This window comes from Miniopterus natalensis, chromosome 3, assembly GCF_054644295.1.
Source record: "Miniopterus natalensis isolate mMinNat1 chromosome 3, mMinNat1.hap1, whole genome shotgun sequence".
Classification (NCBI taxonomy): Eukaryota; Metazoa; Chordata; class Mammalia; order Chiroptera; family Miniopteridae; genus Miniopterus; species Miniopterus natalensis.
In genome coordinates this window covers 8,969,744-8,987,629 of record NC_142083.1, presented here as the reverse complement: position 1 = coordinate 8,987,629, position 17,886 = coordinate 8,969,744, and the positions used below count along the sequence as shown (strand labels likewise).

Sequence of the window (17,886 nt, the reverse complement as noted above, 5' to 3'; positions counted from 1 at the left end):
GGGAATATATTCTACAATATTTTCACAATTGCTAAACTGCATAATGAAAATAATTTTACACACTAAGTGTTCAGTGCTTTATGAAAATTTGTAATGTTAAAGAAAAATAGTACAGTGAACACCCATGTATCTACCACCATATGTCATCTATATTTTTTGCTAAATTAGTCTAAAACATTTTACTACTTCCATAGATGTTTGAGTTTAACTCTCCAAAAATTAAGGATACTGCCCTTGCTAATAAAAACCATTATCTCACTCAACCAAAATATTATCTAATAACCAGTTCATATTCAAATTCTTCAGTTGTCCCAAAAATTGGACCCAGAAATTCTTTTTTACCCTTTTTTTTTTAAACAATCTAATCAAAGATCATACCTTGCATTTGCTGGTCATGTTTGTAAATTAAGGTATTCTCTAACTCTTTTTTACACATTTACTGACCACGTGAGTCTTATTATTCCTTATTGTTTTGTTTAAATGGTTCTTCTGTTTCTTGTGTTTTCTATAAACCACAAGATAGTGACAATGGTTTGATTAGACTTAGGTTAGACATTTTTGCTAAAAATGTTTCATATGCTGTTTTAATTGCTGGGCGCTATTCTGAAAGCTTCATGTTAGTTATACCATTTAATTTTCGCAAGCTGATACTCTAGTATTGTGTTCAGTGCTAACTAATATTTTTTCATGTATTGGATATCACACTTTCAAATGATGACAATATAATAAAATAACCCATATTTTATAGTAACATAAGAAAGCATATAAAGAAGAACTGTGTAGGCCATGTTTATCACTCTATAGTGACTCTCCTGCTTGTTGGTATTTATTTTCTAATTTTATTATATGAAATTTTATACACCTAGGCTTATTGATTTTTTTTTTTTTTAGCATTTAAAAATACCTTTCTGTCCTTAGGATACTGGCATCAGTGTCAGGAAAAGAGTAATAAAGATTCTAAGAGACATCTGTATTGAACAACCAACATTTCCAAAAATTACAGAAATGTGTGTAAAAATGATTCGCAGAGTTAATGATGAAGAGGGCATTAAGGTAAGATAAAACACTGACTACTTTAAAATTCATTTTTCATTAATGTGTTAAAATAATTTAAATGTTTATTATATCTAGATGTTGCTTTAACTATAAGGGGTAGACAAAAGTAGGTTTACAGTTTGTATGCTAAATAATGCAATAATTAATAAATAAGGATACAAGAATAAACTGTTTCACATACTCACAATTGTAAAACTACTTTTGCCCATCCATGTATATAAAACTTTGTTAAGTGAATCAATATTTTAAGATTATAAATTCAAGAAAAAGACTTACCTTAATACATATTTATTTCTAGATCTTGTATTAATTAATAAAAGCGGATTCTTTCCCAACAGATTCAGCAATTATAATATTTAATGGCATTGTAGGGATTGCATTATATTTAAGAAATGTATTATCAAATGAAAGTTATTTTTGATATTTTTGCATGATATATGCTTGGTTTTCTGAATTAGTAAATAGTTTGTTGAAAGTTTTATCCTGAGTTTATTAGTGAATTTACATATATGTGTGTGTGTATGATTATCCCAATATTTTTGTTCATTTGTTTTAAATAACTTCTCCCCCAAATCTAATAAAAATATATTTTTAGGTTGATTTAAAACATGTAAGTGTGTACTATGCAGAAGTTCTAGGCTAGGCATAGTGTCACCCATTTAAAATATTTACCAAATTTAAAAATTAGAATTTTGAGAAACCTGATTTTCTAAAAACTGAGAAATTCATATAAAACATTTCCCAGTAGCTTGTGTTTTGATTAGTTATTTGTAGCTTTCTGTTAGGCTTCAATAAGAATTTGGGATAGAGCATTTTGCCATATTTTTCCTAGAATTACTTAGTTTGAAATTTTTCTTTCTTCTAGAAATTAGTAAATGAAACATTCCAAAAACTCTGGTTTACTCCAACTCCACACAATGACAAAGAAGCAATGACAAGGAAAATTTTAAACATCACTGATGTGGTAAGAAGGACAGCAACAAGGGGATGGTCCATTTTACAAAGGGAGGGGCAATATTGAGATATTTGGTTAACCTTGACATTTAATACTACTTCCCTTATTTTATATTTCTGGAGATATTCAAGGGATGCAAGTAAAATGAGATTGGTGTTGCTACATAGCCCCGTATTTTGGCATTCATTGACTTAAGCACCGATATTGAAATTCTTCAAATTTCTCCAATCATTGAAACCTGAGAGGGAAAGAAGTGAATGATGAATAGGTACACTAGTAGTCCAAGGATAGCAATTTGAAATGAGATAGTAATTCCTATCTTTTTCAGAAAACATAAAGTAAGATTAGTTTCTTTATGTTTAATTTATATTTTAAAAAAGATGCATAAATTTATTAAAACTTTAAAGACATTTAACAATATATTGAAGTCAGAAATATAAAATCTTAATATTAACTCTAGAAACATGAGAAGCCCTAGGAATTCAATTTCAAAGGGTTTAGAAAGAATTCCTTGTAAACGGTGTTGATATTACATTCTTTGTTAGATTGGTACTTGGATCATTATGTTTAATTATACTCAAGCTATAAATTTTTTAACTCATGATACTTTTCACAGTTTTAACATAAGAATTTTTATATTATCAATTACGTGATTATCTCTGTTTCACTGATGTCTTTAGATCTGCTATCTAGAAGGAAAATAGGAAGCAAACATTTCCACTTTTATTGTTTTAGACCTTACAGTTATTTCTCACACCATGAGATTCAAGTTATTGTTCAAAATGTATTACCACATTTAATTTCAATACATTAATCTAATTTTAATGTATTCTAAAATATTTTTAGAATAAAATTCTTCAACATTGGTAAGGTATCAGCTTACTGAAAATAATAGTTTATTTACACCAGATTTCAAAGACTTAGAAAATAAAAAGAATAAATAAAAATAAAAATAAATAAAATTTTTCATTGAGGACATTGATGAGGCATTTATATACTTAAGGCTAAAGCAAAAAATAGTATTTTATTTAGAATAAGTAAATTTCTAGTTTTGATAGTTTCACCATATTTTACCCCATAGGTTGCAGCATGCAGAGATACTGGATATGACTGGTTTGAGCAACTACTTCAAAACGTGAGTGTTATTTTGACTCCTGATAACATATAACATGAAATTTAATAGAAGTTCTTTGTAGACTTTATGATATAACATTTTTAGTTATTTTTTAGATATTTGCCTTTTGGTAGGGATAATTTATTTCAATATATTAGACTGTTTTGGTTAATACCCCTATTTAATCCATTATTCAATTACTTATTACAAATAAATTTTTTTAATCAGTAATTGAAATTTTGTCTTCCCTTCCAGATAATTATTTTTTTCTTATGACTTTAATCTAGATGATAGACATGAGATCTATAAATAGGTATACAGATTGCATTAAATATATACTTACATTATCTGATATATTATAAAACATACAGGATTTCCTATAAAATTTCATAAGTAGAAATGTTTATCACCCTATAAATTTTTTTATTCAGAAGTTTTTGAATAAATATAAGTACCCATCACCCAGCTTCAAAAACTATCAACATTTTCCCAGTCTTGTTTAATCTATCTCTCGCCCATCCTTTTTTTTCTGTAATATTTTTAAAGCAATTCCCATACTTTATATCATTTCACCCATAAATACTTTAGTATCTGTCTCTAACAGAAATTGCTTCAAAAAAAAAACATCATTGTCATCTATATCAAAATAAATATTAATAAATTATTTCCTAATATCTAATACTTATTGTTCACATTTCCCTGATTGTCTCAAAAATATTTTTTTATAGTTGGTTTGCAGTTGTTTTGGTTGGTATGGCTCTTAAGTCTCATAATCTATAATAGTTGACCCCTTACACCTCCTTTTTCATGCCACTTACATGTTTTTCTGTAGAATGTCCTACATTCTGGATTTCAAAGATCTCTTCCTTCTGATGTCATTTAAGTTGTTTCTCTACTTACCATTTTTTTCCTGTACCTCTTAGATCTAGAGGCTTAATAATATTTAAGTTCAGTTTTGAGAGTAAGGGACAATACTTATAGGCGATGCTGAATATCATTGCATCACATCAGGAGGCATATAATATTTGGTTGTCCCATTTTAAGTAATCTCTGAGTTAAGGTGTTGTCAGCCTGATGCATCTATTACAAAGTTTTTCAGGATTGATTTTAAATGATTACTTAGATTCATTATTTTCATTAGAAGGTCCAAAAAATGTGTTTTTTTTTCCTAATTATTTTATTTGTTTCGTATTAATTATCTGGGGTTCTTTTTTAAAGAGGAATTTTGTCCTGATTATTTATTACTGTGAAATATAGTTTGTATAGGAAAGGCAGAGGAAATGCTTGATTCATTTCCATTACTTATCGTTTTTCTGAATAATGAGTTTCCATGTCATCCTCCAAAGATCACTAATCAGTTTTTTCATTTTTTAATATCAGTATGAACTAACAGATTTTTATGTTTTGATGTATTTTAATTTTTTACAATCGTAATTCATTTTGAAGCTCAGATTGTACCATCTTTGCCCATTGTTAGTCCCTTCAAGTTGGTCTTTTATCCTTTTGATGTAACCTCGTTATTCTTTTGTAACCTGAGTAACTGCTGCCTCTACAAGATGCCCCAGACTCATATTGTGCATTTCCTGCCCAAACCTGAAATTAGCCATTTTTCCAAGGAGCCCTAATTCCCTTCAGTGGGAATTATCTGGGTGCTGTGGCTGTTTGTTAAGAGTTATCATAGCTTTGGGCCTTTTTAAAATATGTATTTTTTTAGAAAAAGAAAAATAAATCAAGAACTTATATTGATATTTATAATTCAAATTTAAGATTATGAGATTCTCCTTTTTTTATTTTATTCTTTCCTTTAAGGGTAAAAATTGGTACCAAAGGAAGTGAACATAATTTTTATCTGCTTTGCCCTACTATATTAACAGTAAGATTACTAGATACAGTGTGAGATTTTTTTTGCATTTCTTTTTATCTATAGCTCACTAAAGATATACCATTAGAAGCTTGTCTTGAAATAACTTTTTCCTGTTTGGTTATGTCAGCAATTTACTATCTAGTGAAGTTCATTTCTTTCTGTTTACTTTAAAGTTTTTAGCTTTAAAATTTTTAGCAATACTTTTAGTAATGAAACAGTATTTAATGATATCTTAACAACTAAAATTTTTTTATTGAGGCATAATTTACATGCAAAAATATTCACTAATTTTAGGTATACATCTTGATTAATTTTAATAATTATATATATAGTGATGTATCCTCTAGCACAATGAAGATATAGAATATCACCCTTAAAAGCTTCCTTGTTCCTCTTTGTAGTGGAGCCCCTTTCCCTGACCCTGAGAAACCACTCGTCTACTTTTTGTCACTATAGTTGTACCTTTTGTAGAATTTTGTTTCAGTGGAATCATATAGCTTGTAGTCTTTGGTGTTTGACTTTCTTAATTAGAAGAATGTTGCTGGTATATTAATATTTTTCCTTTTTATTGCTAAATGGTATCAGTAGTATCATAATGTCTTTATTAATTCATAAATACATAGACCCTTGGATTACTTCCTTTTTGGCCTATTATGAAAAATGCTGCTATGAATATTTGTGTGCAAGTTGTGTGGATGTGTGTTTTCATATCTCATAAGTAAATTTCTGTGAGTGCCATTGCTGAGTCATGTGGTAAATGAGAAACTGCCAAAACTGCTTTTCTAAAATGGCTGAACCAGCAATGTTTCTCTTGCTCCACATCCTCACCAGTACTTGGTATTGTCAGTCTTTTTAACTGTAGCCATTCTGGTGGTGTGTAGCAGTATGTTGCTTTAAAAAAAATTTTAAGATGTCTTTTTAAACACCTTCATGATGAGTCCTTATATTATTCAATCTATAATATCTTAGATTCTCTTCATGAACCATTTCATGATTTTACGTGCTGTATTTGGCATCATTTCCCTTCTAAATCAAATAATTAACTATATTATATACCTTTATTACTACTTTCATTATATTTATCTCTGCTATTCTAAAGGGGACATTGTAATTTCTAGAAGGCAGTATATCCATGTTTCACCTGATAATTAGAATAAATGATTAAGAAATAAAAGTAACTGCCAGAAATGTTATTATTTAGTATTACTAAAAAGAATCTAGCCCGACTGGCATGGCTCAGAGGTTAAACATCGATCTATGATCCAGGAGATCAAGGTTCGATTCCTGGTTAGGGCACTTACCTGGGTCAGTCCCCCTCGGGGCACATGGGAGGCAGCCGATCAATGACTTTCTCATCATTGACTTCTCTCTCTCTCCCTCTCTCTTCCTCTCTCTCTTAAATCAATTTAAAATATATGTGTATGTGTGTGTGTGTGTGTGTAAGAATTTAAGATAATATTTCTATGCATTATTGACAAGTTAGAAGCAGAAAAGAGATGACTAGATTTTAATCTCTAAGCAGTAGTAGTTTTATATTTTTTATATCTTGACTCTGTAGTTCTCTTTTGTTACTTTATCCATTCAATTTTTTCTCAATATTTTATGCTTTCCTACTTTAGTTCCTGTCAACAATTTAGTTTACCAATGACATTGTGACTTTGTGATATAATCATTAGACTAGCAGAGTTTAATTTAATATAAGAAAGAAAGCTCAAAAATACTTATACAAATACATGTGACAGAGACATTACCATTTAGCAGTTATAACAAGATGTATACATACATTTTAAGAGAAGCTAGGAAGGATATGGAGAATGGACTACTGAAGTTATTGGAATTGAGTCAAAAATAAGCACACTATTTCCACATGAGTTCATATACACACTTTCATTCCATCCAATTTCAGATATTTCTCCTTTTTACTATTTCCTTCTTGGGTCAGTTTCTTATAGATCAATGATTTACAATTCATAAAATGTGGTTTCCTAAGGAAAATTCAAGTACTACATGAAATAGCTTCAAATTTATACATGTACCAAACTGTTCACTGACTTAATAATTTTGTTAGTATGTGTATGTGAATACATACATATATACATGCACATATAGGTGGTGGTTTTGGCAGAAACATTGCTTGTAAGGAAAGCAAATCTGTATCCAGTATCAGTGTTTATTTCAGTAAGAACAAAATGCTTTTCTTCCGTGATGGAAGCAGTCCAATGTGATAAGCCTGCCACCAGGTAGCTAGCTGATCCCCCAGAGAATGGTTTTATATCAGGGACTGTCTTGTTCTCTACTGCTGGGAGATTGGGCATTCAGAGGTGGCCATAGCCAGGTTGGCCTTGATGAATAGAAGTCCAGTTGCTGAGCCCATACATAACCTGCTTTATCCCTGCTACCCTGGACAATTTATTCATGAGCCTATTCGGTGATGAAAGGAGTGGCTGGGGGAAGCGGCTGATATCCTCAGAGAAGTTATCTGCAGAATAGGTCATTCTATGCACTTGATTATTAAAATCCTCCTCTGCCAAGGTCACCCTTTCGTGAACAGTCGACACTCAAGTGAAAAATATTGTCTCTTTTTTGCCCATTCAGAGATGTCTATCCACATGCCTCTTCCCCAGAGCTCTTTGTCACCAACTTTCCAATCATGTTCTTTCTAAGTCCCTGACCATCTAGTCAAACCGTTGGCCACAGCCCATGAATCAGCATATAATTACACTTTCCTTCTTCCGAGGAAGTGAACAACCAAATACACTGCTCAGAGTTCTGCTTAGTGGGAGAATTTCCCTTCAACACTGTCCTTCAGGGATGTCCCAGAAAGGTACAGAATTGGTACAGCTCTCCACTTTCAGGTGGTTCCTGCATATTGGGCAGACCCCTCTGTAAACCAGGCCCAAGTCTTCTCTTCATCTGTCAACTGATCATAGGGAACTCCCCATGAAGCCATAGGTACATCCTTCAAGTCTTTGATGGTAGCACTAATCTCGACAATCTCTTGAATAATGCAATATTGCTTTTGATTTACTATTTTTCTAGATAGAAGCAGTCATAGTGGCTTCCACTTCGCTTTTCTCCCTTCCATAGCTCTCACTCCACAAATCAAAGGGCCAAGGTGGAGATTCTGTCATCTGCGTACATCTATTCCAGTTACGTATTTAAGAACTGGGGAAAATAATCATAGAATGGGTTTGGGGACCCACTGACCTCATTGTGAAATAGACCTGATCTGAGCTATACTTCCTTGGATCACTTGACCTCCATACCTACTCTGATTGGTGGGGTACAGCGATGTTTTGGGTCTCCTGGAATTAGCTTCATTTCAGAGCTACTTTTCAGTAATCCCTAAAAGATCTGATAATTTCCTTTTCCCTAAGTAACAGTTAACCTGGTAAAATGTTGTAGGTTCCTTTAGGGAAGATTGAGGGGTGGGGGTGGAATTAATAGTAAAAGCTTTCAGTAGTCTATGGGTCTTCATTTTCAAAAGGATTCCTCAAAGAATGCTATGGATTGAATATTTTTGTTTTTCCAAAGTTCTTATGTTGAAGCCTCATCACCAATGTGATATTAGGAGATGGGACCTTTGGAGGATAATTGGGTCATGAGGGTGGAGCCCTCATCAATCAGATTAGTGCCCTTCAAAAAAGAGACATGAGAAAGATGATCTCTCTGCTCTCTGCTGTGTGAGGACACAGTAAGACAATAACTCTCTGTAAGCTGGCTGCAAGAGGATCTTCACCAGAAACCAACCATGCTGGCAACTTGATCTAGGGCTTCCCAATCTCCAGAGCTATAAGAAATAAATTTCTGTTCTTTAAGACACCTGGATTATTTTATTTGTTATAGCAGCCCACGCTAAGACAGAAATTGATACAAAGAGGTGGGTTGCTGCTAAAACAAATGCCTAAAAATGTGGAAATAGCTTTGGAATTTGGTAATCGGTAGAGACTGGAAGATTTTGAGGTGCATACTAGAAAAAGCTGATATTGCTGTGGAAAGACATTTAAAAGCAGTTCTGGTGACGTCTCAGAGGGAAAAAAGGAGAGCTGTAGAGAAAATCTTTGTTGTCTTTGAGAATACATATCACATACAGTATGTTGGTAGAACTGTAGATGGTAAAGGCCATTCTGGTGAGGTCTCAGATAGAAATGAGGAACTTGCTATTGGAGAAAGAGTAGTCCTGGTTATAAAGTGGCAAAGAACTTGGCTGAACTGTGTCCTTGTTTCAGTATTTTGTGGAAGGTAGGCCTTCAAGTAATGAAATTGTATATTTAGCTGAGGAGACTTCTAAGCAAAGTGTGGAAGGAGCAGCTTGGTTTCTCCTGCCTGATTTTACAATTAAATACTATCTCTGTTTCCATCAGCCAGTGAATGGGCTAAAAAAACAACTGATATATCCATACAGTTTAATAGTACTCTACATCATAAAGGAATAAACTATTGATATATACAGCAACATAGATGAACAATAAAGACATTTATGCAGGGTAAAGGAAGCCTTACACAGAAGAGTACATATTCAGATTCCATTTATGTGAAGTTCTAGGAGAGGCTAACTAATCTGTATTGGAAAAAAAATCAGAAGAGTGGTTACAGTGGGCCAGGGATTGATTTGGAAGAAATATGAAGGAACTTTTGGGGTAATGGTAATAGTCTGTCAATAGTTCTAACAGTTACCAAGATTACCTGGGATTTGTTAGAAATGCACATGCTAAGGCTTTATTCCAGACTTCATGAAACAGTAACTCTGAAGGTGGGGCCCATCATTCTATATTTTAACTGTCTCTGCAGATGATTCTGATAAGCTAAAGATGGAGAACCACTGTTCTATGTCTTAGTTGGAGTTTGAGTTACAATGCTGAATGCATTTCATATAACTGAGCAAATGTACACTGAAGATTTGTACATTTCATGTAAATTTATCTCAAACAGAAAAATGGAGGGTATACTGATACCTACGATTTACTTTGAAATGCATCCAAATAAGATGTGTGTATGTATACATATTCATAAGCATACATATTTACATACTCATGGTTTAACATCAGTGTGTGTGATTTAACATTAAAGAAGAAATATTTCAATAATCATTTCAGAGGATACAGGACATTTTTAAATAAAATTTAATACCCTTGAATGATAACTTCTAAAAAAAAAAAGTAAAATCTGACAGAATGAACTGCAAAACCTAAAATGAAAGTTATGCTAAATGAGAGAATGTCAAAAGAGAGCTCATCAAAATCAAGAACAAAAAATATTCATCAAACATGTCAAGGTAGTTGTAAAATATGTGTGGAAAAGCAAACAGCTCAGAAAAATTGTTACTTCTAAAAAATGCAGGAATATTGATTTGCCTTACCAAACATCCGAAGTAATTTTTAAAGATATAGTACATAATACTGTATAGTGCTAAAGAACTAACACTTATCCTTCTCAAACTATTCCAAAAAATTCTAGAGGGAAGACTCCCAAGCTCAATAGAGAGCCCAGAAATAATCCTCCGCATATATAAGATATAATTACTATAAAACAAATGGCACCGCAGTTAATAGGGAAAGGATTTTCAGTAAACGAGGCTGGGACCATTAGCTATCTATCTTTAAGGAATTTTTTTTATTGATTCCTACTTCAGCTCAACAATCAACACAATATAGATTAAAGGAAATCTTAAAAACTTTTAGAAGAAAATTATATGTAAATATATTTTTGAATTTTTGGAGGGAACAGAAATCATTAACCTTAAAAAGAGATTGATAAATTTTACTACCTTAATATGAAGAACTTTTAGGAATCAAAAGACATCTTAAAGAAAGTGAAAACACAAGTCACCGAGAAAAGATACTTGACATATATGTAACTGAGAAATGATTGCTATTAAGAAGATATAAAGAACTCCTCACCTACGAGCCAATATAAGGCAAGAGTCCTGGTAGAAAAATGGGTAAAAGTCGCGAATAGGCATTTTATAGAGGAAATAACACATATGGCCTAAATGGCGCTCAGCCTCATTAGTAAATACAGGAAATACAAATGAAGACCACGTTTTTCACCCACTTCATTGGCAAAACGAGAAGTCAGATGATAAATGATGGGGAAGAGATGGATTAAATAGTTTCTCTTAAATACTGCTACTAACCTAGAAAATATTACAACCAATTTTTCAAAATAGCATGATTTCATAAAGTTAAACATTCATATGTCCTATGGCCCAACAATTTCGCTATGAGGTAGGTACCCAATAGAATCTTGCATATGTGTGCCAGAAGACAAATTAAAGTTGTATAGTAGTGAAAACAAATAAAATACAGTTACATGCAACAGCCTGGATTACAGTTAGTGACATAATGTTTAATGAAAAAGGCAAAAAGATGTAGAAGACTATAAACAGTGCACATCTTAGACAGTTTTTTTAAAGCAAAGAAATTATCAAATTCCTCATAGTGGAATTATGGATTAATTAAAAGTAAAAAAGGAAGTAAATGAAATTATGGATTAATGAAAGTAAAAAAGGAAGATGGCGTAAGGGAAGGAGCACATTGGGAAATGTAAATTACTGGAAATATCCTTGTTCTTGAGTTGGGTTCACAGTGTATTGTCAGATGTAAATTAAAGGGACACATAGCAATATTGATGGTATGTCATGAACCAAAATTTATGATTAATACTTTTGTGTATACTTAATATCTTGGAGAAGAAAAAGAAAAACCAGGGATAAGGGGATTGATTTATATTCCTGCCTGAAAAAGAACAGGCCAGCATGTGATTTTAATAGCTGTTTAAGAAATTAAGTTATGGAGCAGGACAAAGAGAATTTACTGTTCAGAGTTGAAACTGGGTAAATTGAAGTCTTTTGCTTTGATTTACTGCTTTAAGTTTAAGTTTGTAGTATATTCTTAATATGATTTTTAATGTATTTGCTGTGTTATTCTGATTGCTTTAGGTTGGTTTAATAATCCATGCATCTTGCAGTGAAAGTTTAAATGTATGTTTTCCAGTACTAGCCACACGTGGTTTTTTAATTTAAATTCATTTTTATTTAATTTTAATTTCTCAGTTATACTAGCCACATTTGAAGTGTTTAAGTAGTTGCATGTGGCTCACGGCAACCATATTGGACAGCACAGATATAGAACATTTCCATGATTGCAGAAAGTTATATAAGACAACATTGGAGCTCTTCACAGAAATCAAATACACATTTCAACTTTAATATTCCCAGAGTTCTATTAGCTGATCTTATTATTAACAAAATAGATATGCCTCAGATGACTTTCCCGTTGCATTGAGCTATGATTATGAAAGATTGGATTAGTTAGAGGCTTTGGTGGAGGCTAGGGAGGATTGACTGTAGTTAGACTGATCTTTTTTCCTGGTCTCATTATTCATAACACTTTTCTAACATTGTTTATTAATAATTTGGCAAAGGATAACACAGACGAAATCTACCCTTATATTTTATAATTCCAAGATTTAAGGTGCAATTCAGATATAGTTATGATTATATAAAACATGTAATTAATCCATAATATAGTTTTTGAGACATTAAAGGACTTGGAATAATGAGGAATAGAATTCTAATTCTTTAAAATAGTTCAACTAGCATTGAGTTGGTACTCTTAAAAGAAGGTCACCTTTCTTATTTTTCTCATATTCTATCTCAGTTTCTACATTCAGCAATTTAAATACTTCATACTAAAATTATTTGGAAGTATTTATAAATTACTGGTTTATAAGTTATTTTAAAACATTTGTTTTATATTTTTGTTTATTAATTTGCATTTTTAGTATTAAATTGTAAATAACAAATTGAAAATCTTGTTATGGACACATTAAATGCGTTTTTATTATTATTGCCTAATGAATAATTATACTGGGATCTTTTTTTTTATATATATACATATATAGTTGTTGAAGTCCGAAGAGGATTCCTCATATAAACCTGTGAAGAAAGCTTGTACTCAACTTGTTGATAACCTAGTTGAGCACATTCTTAAATATGAGGAATCTCTAGCTGGTAAGACATTTTATATATTGGTCATTAAGTTGATTTTATAAGATATTTTAAAATAGTTTGGGCACATTTCTCATTTTTGCCTCTGGCTCTGCTTAGCCTAATACTGAACTACTTCACTTTTAAATGAAATCTGTTTTTTGTTTCATGTTGCAGCCTTTATTATATTGTTAAAGTTCTCTAAGATTATCTAGAGCAGTTTAATAAAAGTATGGGCCTCATCTCTTTCACATATCTTTCAATAGCATATAATTTTAGATGTCATATTGAACAGGAATAAAAGGAAGTCCAGGGCTAATACATACTTAGCTAATTGTACTTATCCAAAACTGTTTGATATCTTTTAAACCTTATAAAACTTTCTCTCAAAATGAAATTGTTTTAACTAAAGTGTTTTTAAAAGATTTGTAGTACATTCCTAATATCATTTTTAATTGTTATATAAAAACGTGCTTAATCTTTCTTGTGCTAGAAAGCTATTAATATTTTTAATTTTAAAAAATCTTAAATACTTAATGTTATATTTGTCACATTATCAATGACAAGTCTGAAATTATTAATCAAAATATAAATAATTATATAAAACTATAAAATCAAAATTGATATCTATGGCTTAAAGTACACAAGACTAACATTACTTCCCTTCGCCTGATGTACATTATGAATGAGGAACAGTAGTAAGCCTCAGTTATTCTCCAGTATTGGGGCCAGTTGCCTCTTACAGAGGTACATGTATGGCACCTAAAGAAATTGTTGATACTCTTTATATTTTTATATAGTTTTATTTTTTAATGTTTTTGTTTTTGTTTGTTTTTTTTTTTCATTTCCCATGTATACCTCTTTTTCTTTTTATCTCCTTGTTCTGTTTTCCCTATCCTAGATTTTAAGGGTGATACTGTTGTCTCTTAATATTAAAAAGCTGCTAATTTCCTCTAAAAACTAATTTGCCACCCAAGAACCATTGTATCTTCTAACTAGCAACATTTTCCTCTCACCTGAACAGTATTTTGTTTTCCTTTCTAATGTAGCACTAGTCCAACTTCTTAATTTCTCACTCCCATCTTTTAACATTCTTCTACTACAGCATCATCCCCCCCCCCCCCAGTGTCTTTAAACACAGTATCACCTCAGCTAAATTGGTTTTGTCCCCTTTTGCTAACTTTCTTTACCATATTGGCTTTCATCGATTTTTAGATATAACCAACACCATGTTTATTCCCAAAAGCCCATCCCTAAACTTCCCAGCTTCCATTCTGCTTTTTAACTTCGATCCCTCACCGCTCAGGGTAAAACTTGCCTGCTCTAGTGCAACCTCTTTGTCCTTTATTCTTAATATATGTAATTTATATAATAAAGACAGAAATGAAATGCAGGAAGTCTGCTCTCATAAGAAATGTTAATCAGTTCTACTGAGGCATGTACTGAATCTATTCAGGGGATAATATTGAGGAATTTAAATAATAGTCTGTATAATTTCCACTGCATTATCATTTTAGCATCTTATTTCTTGTTTTGGTTTTTTTCCAGACTCTGACAATAAAGGTGTGAACTCTGGAAGATTGGTAGCTTGCATAACCACTTTGTTCTTATTCAGCAAAATAAGACCCCAGCTCATGGTTAAACATGCCATGACTATGCAGCCATACCTTACCACTAAATGTAGTGTAAGTATAGAACTGTCCTCATTCTCTCTTATACGAGCCATGTACTAAGTATTTTAACTTTAGAATTCACATTGTGTCATTCACATTTTCACTGACAGATCAACTGTGTCATGTACTCAAATTTCTGTTCTAATATTTATGGCAAGCTGTAACATTTTTCTGATGTATTAAGTCCAGGCACCATTTCTTATTAAGCTCCTTAAGCCAAACTCTCCGTATATGCTTAATAAACGTTGTAACTATTGTTAAGACCTCAAAGGTGAATGAGGCAGAGTTCCTGTCATTTAGAAACTTACTGTCTTTTGGATTCTGAATTTGCTTTTAATTTGTCAATTTTAGTATATTTTCTTTTAAACATTTATTTTTACAATACACCAATATATTGAATATGGATATCATCTAGTATTATGTCAGAGGTGTTAGGCTATTACTTTAAGTTAATATTACACATACAAGTTTTCCTAAAATCAAATGTGAGAATTAAATAAAACATTGCTTAAGTAAACTAATCCAGCAGTTTATATGACAACATGGTGAGTTAAGTGGCTTTTTACAAATACATACTTTGAAAACTTTAAAATGTAAATAGTTTTTCACTTAACTGTTTTCTCAGTGTTCCTAAGGAGCTAATTGTAACTGTTTTCTCTACTAAATTTGTTTTGCTGCTATGGTCAGATTTTTGGGTGCTCTAAATAAGTTCTAGATGAAAATCTCAGGGTGTCCTGGGAAATGTTAAGAACTGAGGAATGTAGCAGAAGGTAAATAAATAAAATCAACATATAATACTCTGAGACCCTAATTCTGTTTAGGGCTTGTATTACATCCAGAAATAAATTGATTAATATGTAATCTTTTGGGTAATAATAACAGCTAATATTTACTCAGCATAATGTCAAGCACTGTGAAGAATTTTACATACATTATCTGACTGACTTTGTGAAGTAGGTACCGTTATTGTCTCTTTTACAGATAAGGAAACTAAAGCTTAGAGAATATAAATAACTTGCCCAATATCACATGGCTAACCAGTCCCAAAACTAAAATTCAACCACATTTGCTTCTAGAATCTGGACTGTAATGTAACTTATATAAATAGTCCTCATTTGGTCCAACATTTTTTGAAAGCAGGGTTACTTTGAAAACATGGTATACAACTTTATATGCATATACACACACACACACACACACACAAATATAAAGTTTTACCTAAGTACAGTAGTCCCCCATATTTGTGGGGGATACTTTCTAAGACCCCCCCCCCAGTAGATATCTGAAACCACAGATAGTACCAAACCCTATATACTATGCTTTTTCCTGTACATACATATCTTCTTACTGAAAGGAAGCACTTTATGGCTTCTCTTTGGCATACCCAAATTTCCAGCATCACATCGCTACTCTTGTAAAATAATGGTTCAGTGGTTAAGGTGTCAGTCCTTGGACTGAAGGGTCCCTGGTTCAGTTCCACCAAGGCCATGTACCTGGGGCAGGCTCCATCCCTGGCCCAAGTTGGGCCTGTGCAGGAGGCAGCTAGCTGATGTGTGTCTCTCACATCAATGTCGTCCCCATCTCCCCTCTCTCTCCCCTTCCATTCTCTGAGAAGCAGTGGAAAAAATATCCTCAGGTGAAGATGAAAAAAGAATAATAAGGGTTACTTGAACATAGGCACTGCGGTCCTGGGAGAGTCAGTGTGATTAATCAAGGTGGCTAAGTGCCAAATGGGCAGGGAATGTATACATCATGACGGTGCTGGACAGAGGAATGATTCATGTCCTAGACGGCACAAGATTTCAAGATTTCATCTCTCTACTTAGAACAGCATGCTGTTGAAAACTTACGTACTGTCTATTTCTGGAATTTCCCTTTTAATTTTTTTTTTTTTTTTTTTTTTTATCACCCTAGGATGTTTTTTCCATTGCTTCTCAGAGAGTGGAAGGCGGAGGGAGGGAGGGAGGGAGGGAGGGAGGGAGGGAGGGAGGGGGGAGAGAGAAAGGAACTTTGACTGGCTGCCTCCTGCACCTGCCGTCACCGGGGCTGGGGACTGAGTCAGCAATGGAGGTCCGTGCCCTTGGTGGAAATCGAACCCAGGACCCTTCAGACCACAGGCCGATGCTCTAACTACAGAGCCAAACTGGCTAGGGCCATTTAATATTTTTGGATTGTAGTTGACCCCAGGTAACTGAAACCATGGAAAGTGAAACTACATATAAGGGGGACTACTGTAAGCCTGCCTTACATATGATAAATACCTGTTTCGATTTTTTTTTTTTAATATCCTAACCCCATCTTTATTCCTCCTAGTCTCTTGATAAGCAACCTGTAGTACCGTACATACTTTATCCATATTTCTATAATTGTGGACACATATATATAAATGGTTGACCTAGTTTTTTAAAAAATTAGGTCATGTTATATACATTTCTGTTAGGCATATTTACTAATTTCAGATCACCTGATACATATATCTGATTCATTCTTTTGAATACATTGTAGCGGTGTTATGGATGTCCTATGATTTATTTAACCATTTCTTATTTTTGCAGGTATTCACATTGATTCCTATTGATAACAAATAATTCCTTAATAAACATTCCTGTTCATAGATAGTTGACCCTTGAACAACACAGGTTTGAACTGCATAGGTTCACTTATACACGGATTTTTTTCAATAAATAAAATAGCCCTGGCTGGTTAGCTCAGTGGTTAGAGCATCAGCCCTCGGACTGATTCCTCAGGTTTGGTTCCTGCCAAGGGCATGTACCTTGGTTGCAGAGGCAACCTATCGATGTGTCTGTCTCTCTGTCTCTCCGCTTCCACTCTCTAAAATATCAGTGGAAAAAAGATCCCCTAGTGAAGATTAACAATAAATAAATATATAAATAAATAAATAGTCAGCTCTTAGTTTCCATGGATTTTGCCTCTCTCTGTTCACCAACCACGGATCAAAAACACTATTTTCTCATTGAATTCACAGATGTGAAGGACCAACTGTAAAGTTTTTGGAGAGTCAAAACTGTATGCAGATTTTTAACTATGTGAGGTTTGGTGTCCCTAACCCCTGCGTTGTTTCAAGATCAACTGTACCTTTAAATACTGGAGCTATTTGGGGGGTAGGGGTGGGGGTAGAGTCTGAGGAATGGATTTGCTAAGTTGAGAGAATAGGTTTTAGTTTTGGTTTTAAATAGCCACTACAGATTGGTGGTGGACATATTTTATAGCCTC

General features: G+C 32.8%; 1 protein-coding gene across 2 annotated transcripts in view; it reads left to right on the top strand.

Annotated features, from left to right (window-relative positions):
• NIPBL (NIPBL cohesin loading factor) overlaps positions 1-17,886 on the top strand; it is a 170,948-nt gene that overhangs the window by 136,122 nt on the left and 16,940 nt on the right. For both annotated transcript variants that reach the window (XM_016224049.2, XM_087815303.1), the window contains exons 30-34: positions 919-1,053; positions 1,922-2,020; positions 3,093-3,146; positions 12,895-13,003; positions 14,528-14,664. In XM_016224049.2, coding sequence (XP_016079535.1) covers positions 919-1,053; positions 1,922-2,020; positions 3,093-3,146; positions 12,895-13,003; positions 14,528-14,664 — 534 coding nt within the window. The remainder of the gene's footprint in view (positions 1-918; positions 1,054-1,921; positions 2,021-3,092; positions 3,147-12,894; positions 13,004-14,527; positions 14,665-17,886) is intronic.